At 53.8% G+C, this 13,784-nt stretch overlaps 4 protein-coding genes across 4 annotated transcripts; 1 reads left to right on the forward strand and 3 right to left on the reverse strand.

Moving 5' to 3' along the window:
- Positions 1 to 2,212: 2,212 nt before the first annotated feature.
- N657DRAFT_649648 (carbohydrate-binding module family 1 protein) lies at positions 2,213 to 4,132 on the reverse strand. The gene is made up of 3 exons (XM_062793768.1): positions 3,769 to 4,132; positions 3,233 to 3,655; positions 2,213 to 3,171 (listed from the first exon to the last, which is right to left on the reverse strand). Exons 1-3 carry the CDS (start codon positions 3,776 to 3,778, stop codon positions 2,612 to 2,614), a joined length of 993 nt encoding a protein of 330 aa, XP_062643648.1. The 5' UTR covers positions 3,779 to 4,132; the 3' UTR covers positions 2,213 to 2,611.
- A 1,170-nt stretch (positions 4,133 to 5,302) lies between these two features.
- On the reverse strand, positions 5,303 to 6,901 carry N657DRAFT_658752 (HET-domain-containing protein; the record flags this gene model as incomplete). Its single annotated transcript, XM_062794922.1, has 5 exons — positions 5,303 to 5,335; positions 5,422 to 5,811; positions 5,867 to 6,286; positions 6,320 to 6,335; positions 6,459 to 6,901. 5 exons carry the CDS (start codon positions 6,899 to 6,901, stop codon positions 5,303 to 5,305), a joined length of 1,302 nt encoding a protein of 433 aa, XP_062643649.1.
- Positions 6,902 to 7,631: 730 nt separating this feature from the next.
- N657DRAFT_649651 (uncharacterized protein) lies at positions 7,632 to 8,533 on the reverse strand. The gene is made up of 3 exons (XM_062793769.1): positions 8,197 to 8,533; positions 8,084 to 8,136; positions 7,632 to 8,025 (listed from the first exon to the last, which is right to left on the reverse strand). The coding sequence occupies exons 1-3, from the start codon at positions 8,444 to 8,446 to the stop codon at positions 7,672 to 7,674; spliced, it is 657 nt and encodes a 218-aa protein (XP_062643650.1). The 5' UTR covers positions 8,447 to 8,533; the 3' UTR covers positions 7,632 to 7,671.
- A 2,720-nt stretch (positions 8,534 to 11,253) lies between these two features.
- On the forward strand, positions 11,254 to 12,044 carry N657DRAFT_243265 (uncharacterized protein). Its single transcript, XM_062786381.1, has 2 exons — positions 11,254 to 11,550; positions 11,610 to 12,044. The coding sequence occupies exons 1-2, from the start codon at positions 11,296 to 11,298 to the stop codon at positions 11,883 to 11,885; spliced, it is 531 nt and encodes a 176-aa protein (XP_062643651.1). The 5' UTR covers positions 11,254 to 11,295; the 3' UTR covers positions 11,886 to 12,044.
- Positions 12,045 to 13,784: the final 1,740 nt, after the last annotated feature.

Below are 13,784 nucleotides of genomic sequence, written 5' to 3' on the forward strand. Positions count from 1 at the left end.
TGATGGGCCTGCGGACGGAGGTGGTACGAGTTTACACAGCTTGGACCCGTTCTTGTCAGTGGCTCATTTCTAGATTTACCCTTCTCGTCGTCTTGTTGCCCCCGCGGACAGAATTGATACAAATTCCAGTCCTGGTCTTGTAGCGGCTCATGATTCCTGACACGTCAGCTTTTCGCTTGTCATGCCTCCTAACACGCTAGCTCCTAGCTCATCATGGCTAGGAAATCTGGAAAACGACGCAATTCGTGGAATACCAAATGTCTTCATCCAACCCCTGGTTGTGATGACCGTGGTCGCTTTGAAAAGCGCAACTCCGCGACCCCCTACATGTGATTAACGCGCCCTGGTCCAGTACTGAATAGGAATTTTGAACACTTCCAGCCTCTTTAGGAACCTACCTGTTTAGGGACCTAGAGACAACGGCCCTAGCCTAGGCAAGGTGGGTTTGAAAGGGGAAGCTGTGGAAGGCCGAGTCATAATCTATGCCTTCTTACGAGTCCGTCTTACTCCGCCCCCTTCTTGCAGGAACAACGAAAGCGCAAGGCAGAATCCATTCCATACGAGACTGAGGCAATTTTCTCATTGGCTGCCGCCTCTGTGGCGAGGTTGGAGGTGGTTAAGTCCTATGCCGCTTTTAGTAACAGTGGGCGATACGAGGATGAGGAAATGAGGAGATGAGGAATTGCTTGCACGCAACCACGACCACGACTGCGAGCCCGACATCCCCCCCCCCAACGCAGAAAAGGCTCAGTCCGAACAGGCCTCTCGGAGCTTCCGTTGTACAATTCCTCTTACGTGAAACAGCGAGTAAGAATGTGGCTCTCCGATTTATGACCGTCGTTAGCGCATAGCAGAACGCTGGCGACAATATCCATGGAGAACTGTTACATATTGGCAAATGCGACGAGTCCAATCAGCTAAAGGCCTTAGATACAATCTGAACATCATGCCGGTGGAACTCCCCGCTGCTTTCCAGATACTAGCCAGTGTAAGGTCCGTCTTCAACACCGTGCCAGTGGTAAGATCGGGGACGCCGAGAAGGGAGGCACTAGTCACGGCATCGCCGGTGGGTTTGCGACAGCTCCTACACGGTAATTCAGGGCAACGTAATCGCGGGTAACAGCAAAGGGAGATCGACAGGAAAAGGTGATAAGAATGAGGTAGAGCGATAGAGCCAGTCGAGAACGAAGAAAAAGCTGCGACTGCAAAAGGGAATCGGCGTACGCAAAAGAATCGCTAAATGGGTAGGGCATCAGATTTCGATTCTGTTGCTTAAATACAATACAATACAATTTATTGACGCCCGGCGGGTAACCCGAAAGGGCAGCTATTACAATCTGATTATACATTTCTCAAGATATGTCCTGATCTCGTCAAAGCCCATGCAAAGCTCATTCTAGTTCATGTCCTCTCTTATACGATTCCTCTGTGGATTCTCGTGGGTTAGTAGGGTTGTTAGTAGGCTGGCTTGAAGGCGATTCTCCAAGTGTTCAACGTCCTATCTTCGGCGGCTGAAGCGGTGCCTGCTGTCCGTGGCACGAGGTGAGGGGTGTGGGTTGGGTGTGTTGTGGTGGGTTGGGTGGTTTAGTCGGCCTGCGGTTGGTTCGTGTCAAGGCGCCCTGTGGCTATTGCGAACCGTATGGTTGCCCGAACGGCTGCCATGTTGGGAATCCAGTTTTTCTTATCCGATGGCGATTTCCCTCCTAGGTAGAACGAGATGTTGCTTCTGTGGGTGTCTGTGCATTCGAGCATCTCCGTTCGGTATGCCGTCCATTTTCTGCATCGGAAGTGGAAGTGGTCTACTGTCTCTGTTGCTTGCCCGCATGCGCACTGATCTGCCGGTGCTGCTCCAATCCGATGGAGGTAACCGTTGAGTCTTGCCATGCCTGTTCTGAGCTGAGCGAGCACGCTAGCGTAAATGGTGTGTTCAGCTTCGAAGCTCAAGTGAAACTGGACGTTTTCCTGGAAAACGGAATCGAAACGGTGATGCTTTTCTGCGGGCAGAAAAAGATATGTATCTATTCATACCTTAGGCAACATGACGCTGGATTTGGGGGAGTGGAGCTGCAGCCTGAGGCAACAGAAATGCCGTGGTTTCCGAGTAAGAAACCGCTGGATGTGGCGGCAGATGCACGTGGAATAAGATTACTGGGGTTAAACCATCTCAGTCAGGGTTATTTTGAGGGATCGCAGTCTGCTTCGCACTGATCTCAATATAAATTCGGGAATTATGCAAGAGACTGGCACTGAGCCACAGGACCGCAAAGCCCATCTGGATTTTGGTCATCATATCCCCGACGCGTACAATCAGCACCTGCTGACTGCCTCGGTGATCCAATCTGCGAAGCGCTCTCCGGCAGGATACATTTGGCACTTGGCGCGGCGCGCGACAGCCCGCTACCGACACACGACGAGCTTGGGGACAAGGAGGATCAGTAACGACTAAATGCGGATAGCAGCAACTGGCACAAGCAGATAAAGTATGCTTTCTTGCCTGCAAAGAGGCCGAGTTTGAAAGCAGCTCAACAAACACAGCATATATCGTTTTCTGACAACTCCTCCACACATCAACCTAGCCGCCCATCCCTTCTCAGCCTCCGCCAATGGCACACTAGAGGCACTGCGAGTACCAATCGTTCGAATACCGACAAGTGCTGCCGCTCTGGCAGCAAGTAGCGCCCGTCCAGCCGTTCCCCCCGCATTGGCCGTATCTAGGCGAGCAGTTGGGCTGAGTCGTCGGTTGCGTTCCGGGGCTTGTCGTCGGGGCTGAGGTCGATGTCTGCGTCGAGCCCGGGGCCGAGGAGGTGTTGGGGTTTCCGCCCGACACAGCCGCGTTGAAGAAGGACCACGTCTCACCGGGGGCAAACTTGGCGCCGTTGGTGCCCGACGGATCGGGGACGTGGCCCCCGCCGTGCGCGATCCACGTCACGGCCGCCCGGGAGCAGCTGTACGTGGTCTTGATGTGGCTCTGCTGCCCGGACGAGGGTTCGGGTGCGTTCTTAGACGCGCACCCGTTGGTCTGCAACCACTTGTCACGCAGCTGGCGGCCCATGCCGATGCCCAGGACGTTGTCGGCGGCGCCGTGGATCCCGAGGTATGCCACCGGCGTGGTACCGCCCGAGCAACCGGAGAGCTGGGCCCCCGAGATGACTGACACGGCTTTGAAGACATCTGTTGTGTTTGTCAGAAGAACTGAACAGGCGGTAAGACAATGAAAGTAGGGTATATCTACTTGGCCGTGAACAGGCTACGCTATGGCTCATGGACCCTCCGTAGCTCCAGCCCGTCGCAAAGAATTGGCCCTCATCCACACAGAGATCGTTCCTCAGGAGAGCCACAATCTGGTCCGTGAAGGTCAGGTCCTCGCCGCCGTTGTTGGCCCACCCGGCGTTCAGGCCGTTGGGGGCAACAAAGATGGTGCTGTCCCCGGCGAGAGACCGCAAGCCGTAGAAGCCGCCGCTCGCCACGTCGTTCATGGACCCGTCCCGCCAGTGATATCCAATGACAACCCGGTAAGCCTTATTAGAGTCGTAGTTGTTGGGCAGCTGGAGGATGTACTGCCGGTTCTTGCCGTTCACCGTCATGGACTTGGTGCCCGACGATGGGGGTGCTTTGCCGCATCCGGCCGAGGCTGACTCGGCCGTCTGGACGGCACCTAGGAGGGCCAGGCCGAGAGTGAGCACAGAGATCATGCTGTCGGGTTGGAAGACCGATGATACTCTCAGGAAGTGGTGAAGATGGGACGGATAGACGACACCATTTACTTACACAGGTGCATATATACACGTGCAGTGGAAGAGTGACGAGCAGTGCTCAGCGCAACTCGACAACTGCCGTGTTTCCTCCTTCCGCAACACTTCCAAATGGAGTATTGCTCGCCACATCGCCGCGCTGCACTTGGGATAGCTCCTGGGCAAAGAGGAAACGAACCAAGACTGGTGTCTTGCTAGCAAGGGCTGCCGCACCCGAATGTCACCATATGAGGCTGTAAGAGGCTGATTATGGTTGATGAAGCGCTCCAATGGGAATAATAATGGCTGTAGGAGAGACTGCCATTATGGTTCACGAAGCGCTCCAATAGGGGCTTGGAACGGGCTGATCTATATTATTGTTGTCCCTCGAACTATAAGGCATCCGGGTCCCTCTGGATCCTCTTTGCAATCACTTTGCTCTTGTGGCACTCGAAACTTTTCAGCAGGATAATCTCAGCTTTTGCCGCCGTATCCAAGCTTGGAAGTTAATCCTGATCCTATTGGCACACATGTAATGCGAAAAATGGACAGTGTCGTATCCAACACGACCATCGCGAGCAGGAATAAGGTATCTTCGCGTACAGGACGCTCAAGCAAAACTTCCCCTTTGGGAACGGAGCTGGACCGTTGGGGAAGCATTCCAGGGCTGAAACGTTTGCTCCGCTCAACTCGGCATTCGAACTCGGTAGTTGGCAATATCTAAGGAGTTGGGACAGAGGGATCTGCCAAGACCGTCCATACGCACTCACAGCGAACCCCGCAGGCCGCCTGCCGTGACAAACTCTTAAGTTACCTGAGGAATTGCTATTCAGATACGATCTTTTTCTGCCACTTGGATACGTACCTGTTATCAGCCGTCAACTTCCTCCTGAGCTCGTGTCAATGCCCCATTTGCACAGTGAATTTGTTTACACAGGACCACAAGTAATTCCTCCTTCCTCGGAGGACAGCTCTTTGACGGGGAACGCACTTGAACCTTTGCCCGTTTCTAGGGCTTGGATTCTTGTACCAATATTCTAGAAGCTACTGAATCTACCTGGAGTATATGGATTGCCGCCTTGTCCTTGCGCCGTCAAGTCCTTGTCAAAGTAGGGATGGGGAAGGGGTTGTCTGCATCCCACTGTTGTTGCCTGGTGGTCTAAGAGACGAGACTTTTTACTTGACATTGGCACCGGGACGGGACAGAACCCGCACTCGGCAGAATTTGCAGCGGTCGGACACGCGTTGAGATTATTGCGGAAAAGCGAGAGAGACTATGGACCAATTCTTGTTTCGATGACGGCAATGGACTGAACACCGGGCAGAAATGCTTCAATGCACGGATGGCCGGCCAGGAATGTAGAACATCCGAGGCCGGCTTCCGATGCTCCAAAAGATTTGCCGGGCGCCTGTCATCCTTTAGCAGCCCCAGGGGTAACTCGTCTTTGGTGCATGAAGGAATTGCACAGGAAATGTCCAAGGTGAGCACGGGGTTGACGCAGATATCGGGCCGTTCTTCTGTTCGGATATCGAGTATCACTTCGACATCTGGATGGAGCCGTGACCACCCTTCAGTTTTCCGGGAATACTTCACACGCCCAGAGCTGGTGGCAATCTCGGTATCCTCCAGGGAGTCCCCAAAAACAGCCCGGATGAATGTCTGCGCCCGCAGAGAGCCCTCAAATCGAACGTGGTCCAGGTGCGACTGGAGAAGCATGCTCCTCACCAAGTCCAAGTAGTCCAAACTCGCCAGCACAACCACCGGGAGCCCCATGTTCCACTCAAAGCAAGCGAGAAACAACCTCAGATTGACGCGGACCCCCGGTGCATTGCTTACTGGCATGCAGCCCTGGGCAATGTACGCACACCAGCCTTTTGATATAGCGTGACAGCCAAAGAACACCTCTGGTTCAAAGTCCCAATGGCTTCTTGGCATCGCTTCTTGGACGACTAGCTGCCCCCAGTTGACACGAAGCGCCGAGAACCTATTTCCCACCACTGGATCGAAGCCTGCGTGAAACGGGAATCGCACCGGAAGGGTCGTTGCTAGGGTCAGCTTCTCGACTAGCGATCGCCGATACTCCGCATGAATATTCAACGGCTTCTTATAGTCCTTGCCCAATTTTGATCAGGACATTCGGCTTGTATCTTGCATACAGGCCGCCGCCAATTTTTCGTACATAGATCCCAATCATCTCATCCTCATCGTGGCAGAGCGTAGTCAAGACCACCCCCGGCTGCCCACTGAGGTGGTCCAGAATCCGAAGCATGCTGGCATCGCTCTGAATACCCCTTGTAGTGACGGCGAAGCTGGCATACGGCGAGTCACCCCGGGCGAGTTCAATATTGCCGCAGCTAGCAAAGTTGCGCGGCGACTTGGCCAGTACACCTGCAAACGGCGGGCATGGCACCTGGTCGTCGGTCCAAGCAAAGATGCTTAGGTCGGGCGTGGTTTGCACGATAGCCAGCTGCAGTCGGGCAAAGGCCTTCATGCCTTCGCCGTAAATAAGGGACAAGTGGACGTCGAAGATACCAAGCAGGCAGTACGCCATATCCTCGATGCGAGTCGTCTCCGCTTAGCCGCCCACGACATCCACCGCGCGACTGCAAAATCAGACACTCCTGCCTTTTGAAGGAGAAGCGTCTCGGGGATGGCGGAGATGGTGCTGATGAGTTTAGCGTGCTCTTTCTTGCTCCCTCGGTTTTTCCATTCTTTGTCGAAAGAACACCACCTCCCGCGGGGCAATCAGCTCTTGCAACGTCCAGGCTCGGGTAAACCACCGGCAATTGGGCAACTTCGTCTTCAAGTCATCGCCAGGCTCCAGATTGTCCAAGAAGACGTAGCAAACCTCGGCATTCCGGTACCACGAAAACATGGAATTGATGGCCTCGGCCAACTCAGCGCTGCTCGTCTTGTCGATACAGCACGTGTCGACCCAGACGTACTCAAGTTTGCGCTCTTCGCGGGCCAGTTCGCATGTCTTCTGTATCTTGTGGAACCCGGCTTTGGTTCGCAGTAGGCTTGGTTCGGCGGAACCGGCGAGCAATTGCTGGAGCGTGACCTCGTCGTCTTTCCAGGTGTGGGAGAGGATGGCGTAGCGAGGGATTGTCGAGCCAACGAATCCCTGCATTAGCGGAATCTCGCCTTGGGACGTCTCGAGGAGCCTCATGGTGATGCTTTGACAAGTCGTGGTGAGTCACTAGCGGGACGGGGGTAAATGGTGGATGCCGATACTGAATTGGTTCAAGCTGTTACCTCTGGCCTCCGACTTAGTGGAAGCAGCTCCGATTTTGAATTGAGTTGGGTCACATTGTTGGACAATGGCCCGGAACTGAAATCAGCCTTGTGGGCAGCCTGAATATTATATTAGAAGGTGCATGGCGTTGGTTGAGAAAGGCTGATTCGCTGGATGCTTTCGTGTCACCTTGACGCATCAATAGTCCCTGCATATGTGATATAATGCAGCATGCAGCTCCTCCAATAGCTTGCTGAGCTGACCAAGCCGAGAAACTCTGCGTTGTGGGCGGTTCTCGATATCACGGCACTGGACCAGGATCCATGGGTCAAAGTGACACCCAAGCCAGAGAAGATCTTCTGGGCCGGGATGAGGTTTGACCAACCGTCTCAGTATTTGTAGTTCATGTGCTGTTCCTTGAAGTCGCGCTCGAACTCGTTCGGACCGTCGCTCTGGTTATCGTCCAAATCCTCGACGCGTTCACGTTCGTCCTCGTTTCAAGTTTGGTTGAAGCTCTCTTGCCCTCTTCAGGGTGAGCTCAAAGAATCGGAAAACATCGCATCTTAATAGGAACAACCTCTCGGAAACAGACACCTCAATACATTGTTCCCAACTGGTTAGCCTTCATTATTTTCCAACAATTATCCAAATGAGGAGGCAAGATACTAGTTCAATACAAAGACGCTCTATACAGATCCAAAGGCTCAGATCGCGATGGCAGCAACAAGCCCCAGCATGGCAGCCGCAATCCCAGCCTGCTCGCGGTAGGCTCCAGCGGTGACAATTGGCCTAGAAGTTGAAGTAGTACTGCTTGTCGTACTGTTTCCCGCACTTCTGGTTGATTGTGTAGTTGCTGTGGTAGAAGTGGACGTGCTACCTGGAGCGGAGGTGGTCTCCGAAGAGGAGGTCGTCTCAAGAGTCGACGTGGTGCTAGGAGCAGTGCTGGAACTCGGTGCCACAGTGGAAGTCTCCGTGGGGGTAGAGGTCGTGGTGGTGGCGCCAAAGTCCGGTGGCAGGCTGACATTGTTGTCGGCGGCGCACGTCTGGGGGTCGAGCCCCTGGATGGAATCATGTTAGTGTTGGCAACGCAATAGAGAAAGGGTGGGTGGGACATACCTCAGGGCAGCAAAGATCGTCAATGAGGCAGAATGACCCAGCCGGGCAGCCCCCTTATCGAGAGTCAGTTAGTCAGCACTTGGCGCTCAAGAACACAGGTTGACTCAACGTACAGAGGTTGCTGCAGCATGTCTCGCCTTCGTCGGGGTTGATGCAGAGCCTGTTCTGCGTCGCCGACTCAGGGCGGCATTCGATGTAGCCTGGGCCAAAGGCGTCGACGCAGTTGGCTCCCGGTCGGCTGTCCTCGTCGGGGTCGAAGGCTTCGCCCTGGCGCTTGTTCAGAGTCCAGGAAGAACTCAGAAGATTGTTTGCCGCATCTGCAACACCCAGAGCGGTGACAACGGCGATGAGAGAGAGACGCATGTTGTTACTTAGTCTTCGGAAGTCAACGAACGACAGGTAAGATGAACGAACGTGGGTTGGGGAGGAAGGATGAGCACTTGAGAGAAGTCTGGTTAGAGACCTGAGGTCATTTTTTACCTTGAACAAGACACATTTATAGCACCCATCTCGGCGGGCTTCCCCCATTTTCGGAGAGCTCATTCTCGGAGCCTCGTGCGGCTGAGATTTTGAATACAGCCAAAACAGGAAACGAAATTTCAGGAACAAGCGAACGCTACACTCCGCCCCTTATCGATGAACGTGGCGTCCAATCAAGGAACTTGAAGTGCTTCCACAGTATGCATCTCACAGACACAGCCCACCTATAAACTGCAGGCAGAGTTATTCCGCCAGGAAGGTTACAGAACGGGACAGTAAGACGGCGACATTTTTCCCCGAAGAGCCTCAGGCCTTCAGCAGAGAGACTCTCTTCCCCTATTAACTTGAAGTGCCCCAATCATCAATGGCCGTCTTAAGTTCCCAGGTCTTAACGACACCATCCTCGAGCTCCCACCACCAACACTTCCTGATGATTGAGTGTCATCTATGTGCTTAAGAGCACTGTCTAGCAGGGTTAAAACTGCTTCAATCCATCTTGTGACAAGTACCAGTAATTAATTTGTATATCAACATAAGGTATGCTCCTGCTCTGGCAGCATAAAGGGCCAGTCCAATCCTCAATGAGAATTGGCCAACCGTCTGTCAGTCTGCGTAATCTATGTGCACTTCCTTTACCTGCTCTTGCTCGCTTAGCTCTTCCTCAATGTACTCATCCTCGCCGTGGCCCCCCTTGATGTCCAGTGTCTGCTTGGCGAACTGGCCGACACTTCTACTTAGCTCGGCCGGTCCGCCATGCCCTCGACGCGGAGATTGCCATTATCAATTGAGAGCACGGGCCCGGGAATGGGAGTCGGCCTTTTGGCCTGGGAGCACCGACGGCGGGTTGGCAAGGATTCACTGCTGCTGACCTCGTCGGCATCTTCGCCGGCGTCGGCATTCTCATCGACGTAGTCATCCGCATCGTCGTCAAGTATGATCCGATACTCCGCTCGAGTGCTGACAGGGAGGGTACGTAACTCAACCAGCAGGAGGGTGCGATTTTGGTCGACGGGACCTGTCACCATGGGAGCCTCTGAGAACGCTGGAAGGTCCAAAAGCTCCGGGGAAGCTTTCTCGTTAGAGCTTGTAGCATCCGGCGGGTCTGCCTGTAGGCGCTGGCCTGAGCTAAACCCAACAGGCATCGTCATGATCGTTTGGGATAGTTAGCGAGTGTTCCAGCTGCTGGCATGGCCTTTGTGATTGCTATCTTTCTTGATTAGGCCGTTGTATTGTGGATGGTGCACAATGCTTGTCAAATGTCAAATCAGAGATAACTTAATCTAGAAGGCAATTTGGAAATGCGAATTCTTGCCAATGTGGTTGGGTTCACTGGATTGCAAACAAGCGATTCGGTGTTTGCGAAATCTGGCTGCGCACTGAGGCACAGCCGAGACTTCATTGCCAACCGTAGATGAAAATACAAGGCAACGGTCGACTTCTCCCCAGTCTGCTTGTCACCTCCAGCTGTCAAAGAAGCCCCTCAAGCGCGCTCCAACCAATGCTAACACTTAGACAACATGACTGGGAATCGCCAGCCCTTCCCTGCCAGCCCTGACTCAGAATCGAGCCGGATACCCTCTTTTTGACGCCTCTGCAAAGTGCAAACTGTGCGGCTGAACTCTGTACGCAGATTTTAAAGTCTGCGCCAAACCAGTTTGTTTGACCTGCACGTTGTCCTCCTGTAATTCAACTTCCCGCTGTAGTACCAGTAACTCCTAATTTTCGAAACACTAGCCTGCGCCGCCGGCTGGATGGATGGATGGAATTTACTTCGCCCGGAGGCGCGAAGCGTAAAGGGCCTTGGCACGCTAACTACACCAATTCGTTGACGTCCAATCATCAACTCGTACTGTACAAGCCCTCTACTCGTTTCCCCTGTCTCACGCCACTGACTAATGCCTCTTGACTTGGGTTTTAGCAGATCGGCTTGGAGGCTGCGTTCTCCAAGTGTTCAGCGTCCTATCTTCAGCAGCTAAAGCGGGACCTGCTGGCTGAGGCTGTGTGGTGTTAGTGGAGCTCCCCTACTGTGATTGTCGCAATCTTCGTCGTTCCTCGTCAAGATCCAATCTCCCTGTCGCCATTGCGTACTTGATCGTTGCCCGGACTGCTTTCATGAGACTGGCGACCACATCTTTGGATCCGATGGTGCTTTCCCTCCCAGGTAGAATGAGAGGCTCCCTCGTCTTGCCACTGTGCATTGCAACATGTCCTCCCTCAGAGCTTCCCATCTCACGCATCGCAATAGAAAATGTTCCACGGTTTCCCTCGCTCGGCCGCAAGGACAAAGGTCTGACTCGACCGCTCCGATTCGGCTTAGAAAGCCGGTCAGCCTCGCCATTCCAGTTCGGAGTTGTGCCAAGATACAGGCCTCTTTTCGTTTCAACTTGTCGTAGAGATCGCGAGTGTGCTTGCCAGGAAGTGGCCACTGCCGGCTGATGGATGGATGGAATCTATTTCGCCCGGAGGCACGAAGCCTAAAGGGCCTTGGCACGCCAACTACATCCGATTCGTTGACGTTCGGTCATCAACTGCCGGCTCTCGTGCAGAGTGTCGACGTGACGTGGGCACGTCACGTGACCACCCCGGTCTCAATCACCTGTAAGTCACCAGCCCACTTTCCCAAACGAGCCCAGACTTTTGCTGCTTCAGTGCACCGATTTTCAGCCTTGTTTGTCGCTTTTTACTAACTTCTAAACTCTCTCTTGAATGCTAACCTGAAGGAAAGAAGCAAAATGGAGCATCAATTGCCTTCAACTTCCTCATTATTTGACAGCCGCATCAACTCTGATGCACATCTCCAGCGGCGCAAGCAGACGCTCGAAAAGCTTATGACGCCTAGGGCCGCGGGCGGCACGGGCTACAGCGAAACACAGTCCGACAGGGTCATCACCAAGAGGGGCTTTATAGTGCTTATGGAGCTGCATCGCAAGAAGTATCGGCCAGAACGGGTCAGCCATGAGTTTGTCTGGCTCTCGACCAGGTCAGAGGTCTGGCATTTTGATAGGAGAATCTGTCGTATTTAACCCTTTCTAACACCTGCTTCCAGTCCAGCTGCATTGTCCTTGGGTGGCAGAGTTCCGCGTGGCCCTCCACAAACTCAAGGCCGGCAACGACCTGGCTGAAAGTCGACCAGAGGAGTACGCCACGTTCTGCCAACGTGCCGATAGCGCGAAGGAGCAAGCACCAAGTCCAATCGAATTGGAAGCGATTCTTGGTGCGATCTTCGAAGGCACTACGGCGAGGATTTGGGATCAAGATTCGATCCAGACATCCGGAGGTTGGTGAACCTGGTCGAGGTCCTGCGATGCCGGCTGGAGCATAAGAACAAGCACGCCGCGGAAACTGTCAACTTCCAGACAAAGCAGATGCTTTCAAAACCACGGTTTCGGACGTCAAGAACCAAGTCACGGAGCTCAACAACGAGCTGCAGAGCCCGCAGTCAAAGTTCGACCGGCTGCATACCACCTTCTCCAATCTGGGCGTCCGCCTGGGTGATAATTATCCTGGTTGACAACTCGAACAGCGACAATAGTTCCGGGTCACGTAAACGCCGCCGCGAATGTTAAGACTCAAGTCTTCGTACGTCGACCGCGAGCAGAGGCCCAAAACTGTGCCGCTTTCAGACTAGCGTCTCCAGTTTCAGGGCCTGCCTGGACGGGAACAAAGAGGACATGGGACATGGATAGCCTCGAGCTCATCGTGGCCGTGATACGCAACCCGGTGTGCCATTCCGCCACTACGCGGGTGGCCCTGGGATGAGGTAGCGTTGCAGTAATACATATCTGCAGTCACTCTACTCAAGTGATGGTGAAGGTTCTACAGAGGGTTGGTGCACTGATAATGCCTACAAGACCTGTGTTTATTGCCTCATCAAGCGACGGAAGCCCAGTGTACAGGCTGAGGCAGCACACGCGTAGAGTTCCAGTGGAATCGCAGCTTCTTCAGTCCAGCGAAAATGACTGATAAGGTCCAGGCGCTATTAATCTCTGGCATCTAATTTCAGAAAGACAGATACACTTTGCACTGCCCCTTTCCTTGCAAGCCCAACAGGTAACGCACTGGCATGATTTGACAGGGACCTGTACTATGCGTAGCCAAAGCCACGTCGTCGTGCAGAGCACCGAGTCAAGTGCGTACGTCCTGCAGGAAGACCTGGGGAGTGGCTGATCCGAAACCTTCGACTATGCCTGAGATAGTTTCCAGCTGTTTGAGCGTAGGTACCTTACAACCATGTAACTGACCCGCACACTGCTCTACCACCCGCGGGGTGCTCCGCGACCCCGGCACCTCGAATCGTGTCTAAAGATAGACCTGTCATTTTTAGTAGATAGCATCACCTCGGCCATACGTCCGCATTTACACATCGAACCAAATCCATCGAGGATCGTCCTGTCGTTATGCCTCCGTGGCTGTAATGACAGCACCATTGCGGCGAGAGGGGCGAACCAGCGGCCGCCAAAACAGCCCTGAGCCACTGCAATGGCTGTGCAAACTTTCTCCTTGTTGGTGTCCTTGGCCTCGCCACCAATTTCCCTTCGACAAGCAAGAACAGGGAAGACGCAATCCCTCGTTGTGGCGTTGTTCAGGCGTCAGCATAGCATGAACAGACCGGCTTCAATGAACTGCTCCATCGACGTCTGACTGCAACGTCCGCCAACATGGAGACGCCCCTGGGGGAGGTATTGCCCAAAGTAATAAGTAGAAGTTCCCGATGCCCAGCGCCTTTTCAGTCGCTTTGATACGAGGTTGGACTCATCAGTCCATCATGTTTCCATGCGAAATGGTCTTCCAGGAGTTTAGCGGCCCTTCTCGGTTCAAGACTGCATAGATCCGGGAGCTGCTCCTCATAGGTGTGCGCTCTGGAAGCGACTTCTGAGGTCATTGTGGTCCCTCGGCTTCCGGGGGCGTATAGCCGGAAGAAATATTATTATTCCTACACCGCTGTGCCCTAGGGCGTGCCGGACCTTCAACAACTTACTATACGAGAAAACCGCGCCCGTGGGCCGGGTGAAAAACCCATATCGACAATCAAGGAAACGATCAGTGTGCGATCCTGCAAATACAAAGTGGGAAGGCCTCTTGGCCTTCGATGGAAAGGGTATCAGACTGCGAACTCCAGCTCCAGCCTCCTGGCCAGACTGTACATCGGTAATTTCCCCGAGTCCATCAGCCAGTCCAGGATCCTCCCCGTTAGCCGTGCAGCTTTGGGACTGATTCCCTG

This window comes from Parathielavia appendiculata, assembly GCF_033297405.1.
Source record: "Parathielavia appendiculata strain CBS 731.68 unplaced genomic scaffold N657scaffold_21, whole genome shotgun sequence".
Lineage (NCBI taxonomy): Eukaryota > Fungi > Ascomycota > Sordariomycetes > Sordariales > Chaetomiaceae > Parathielavia > Parathielavia appendiculata.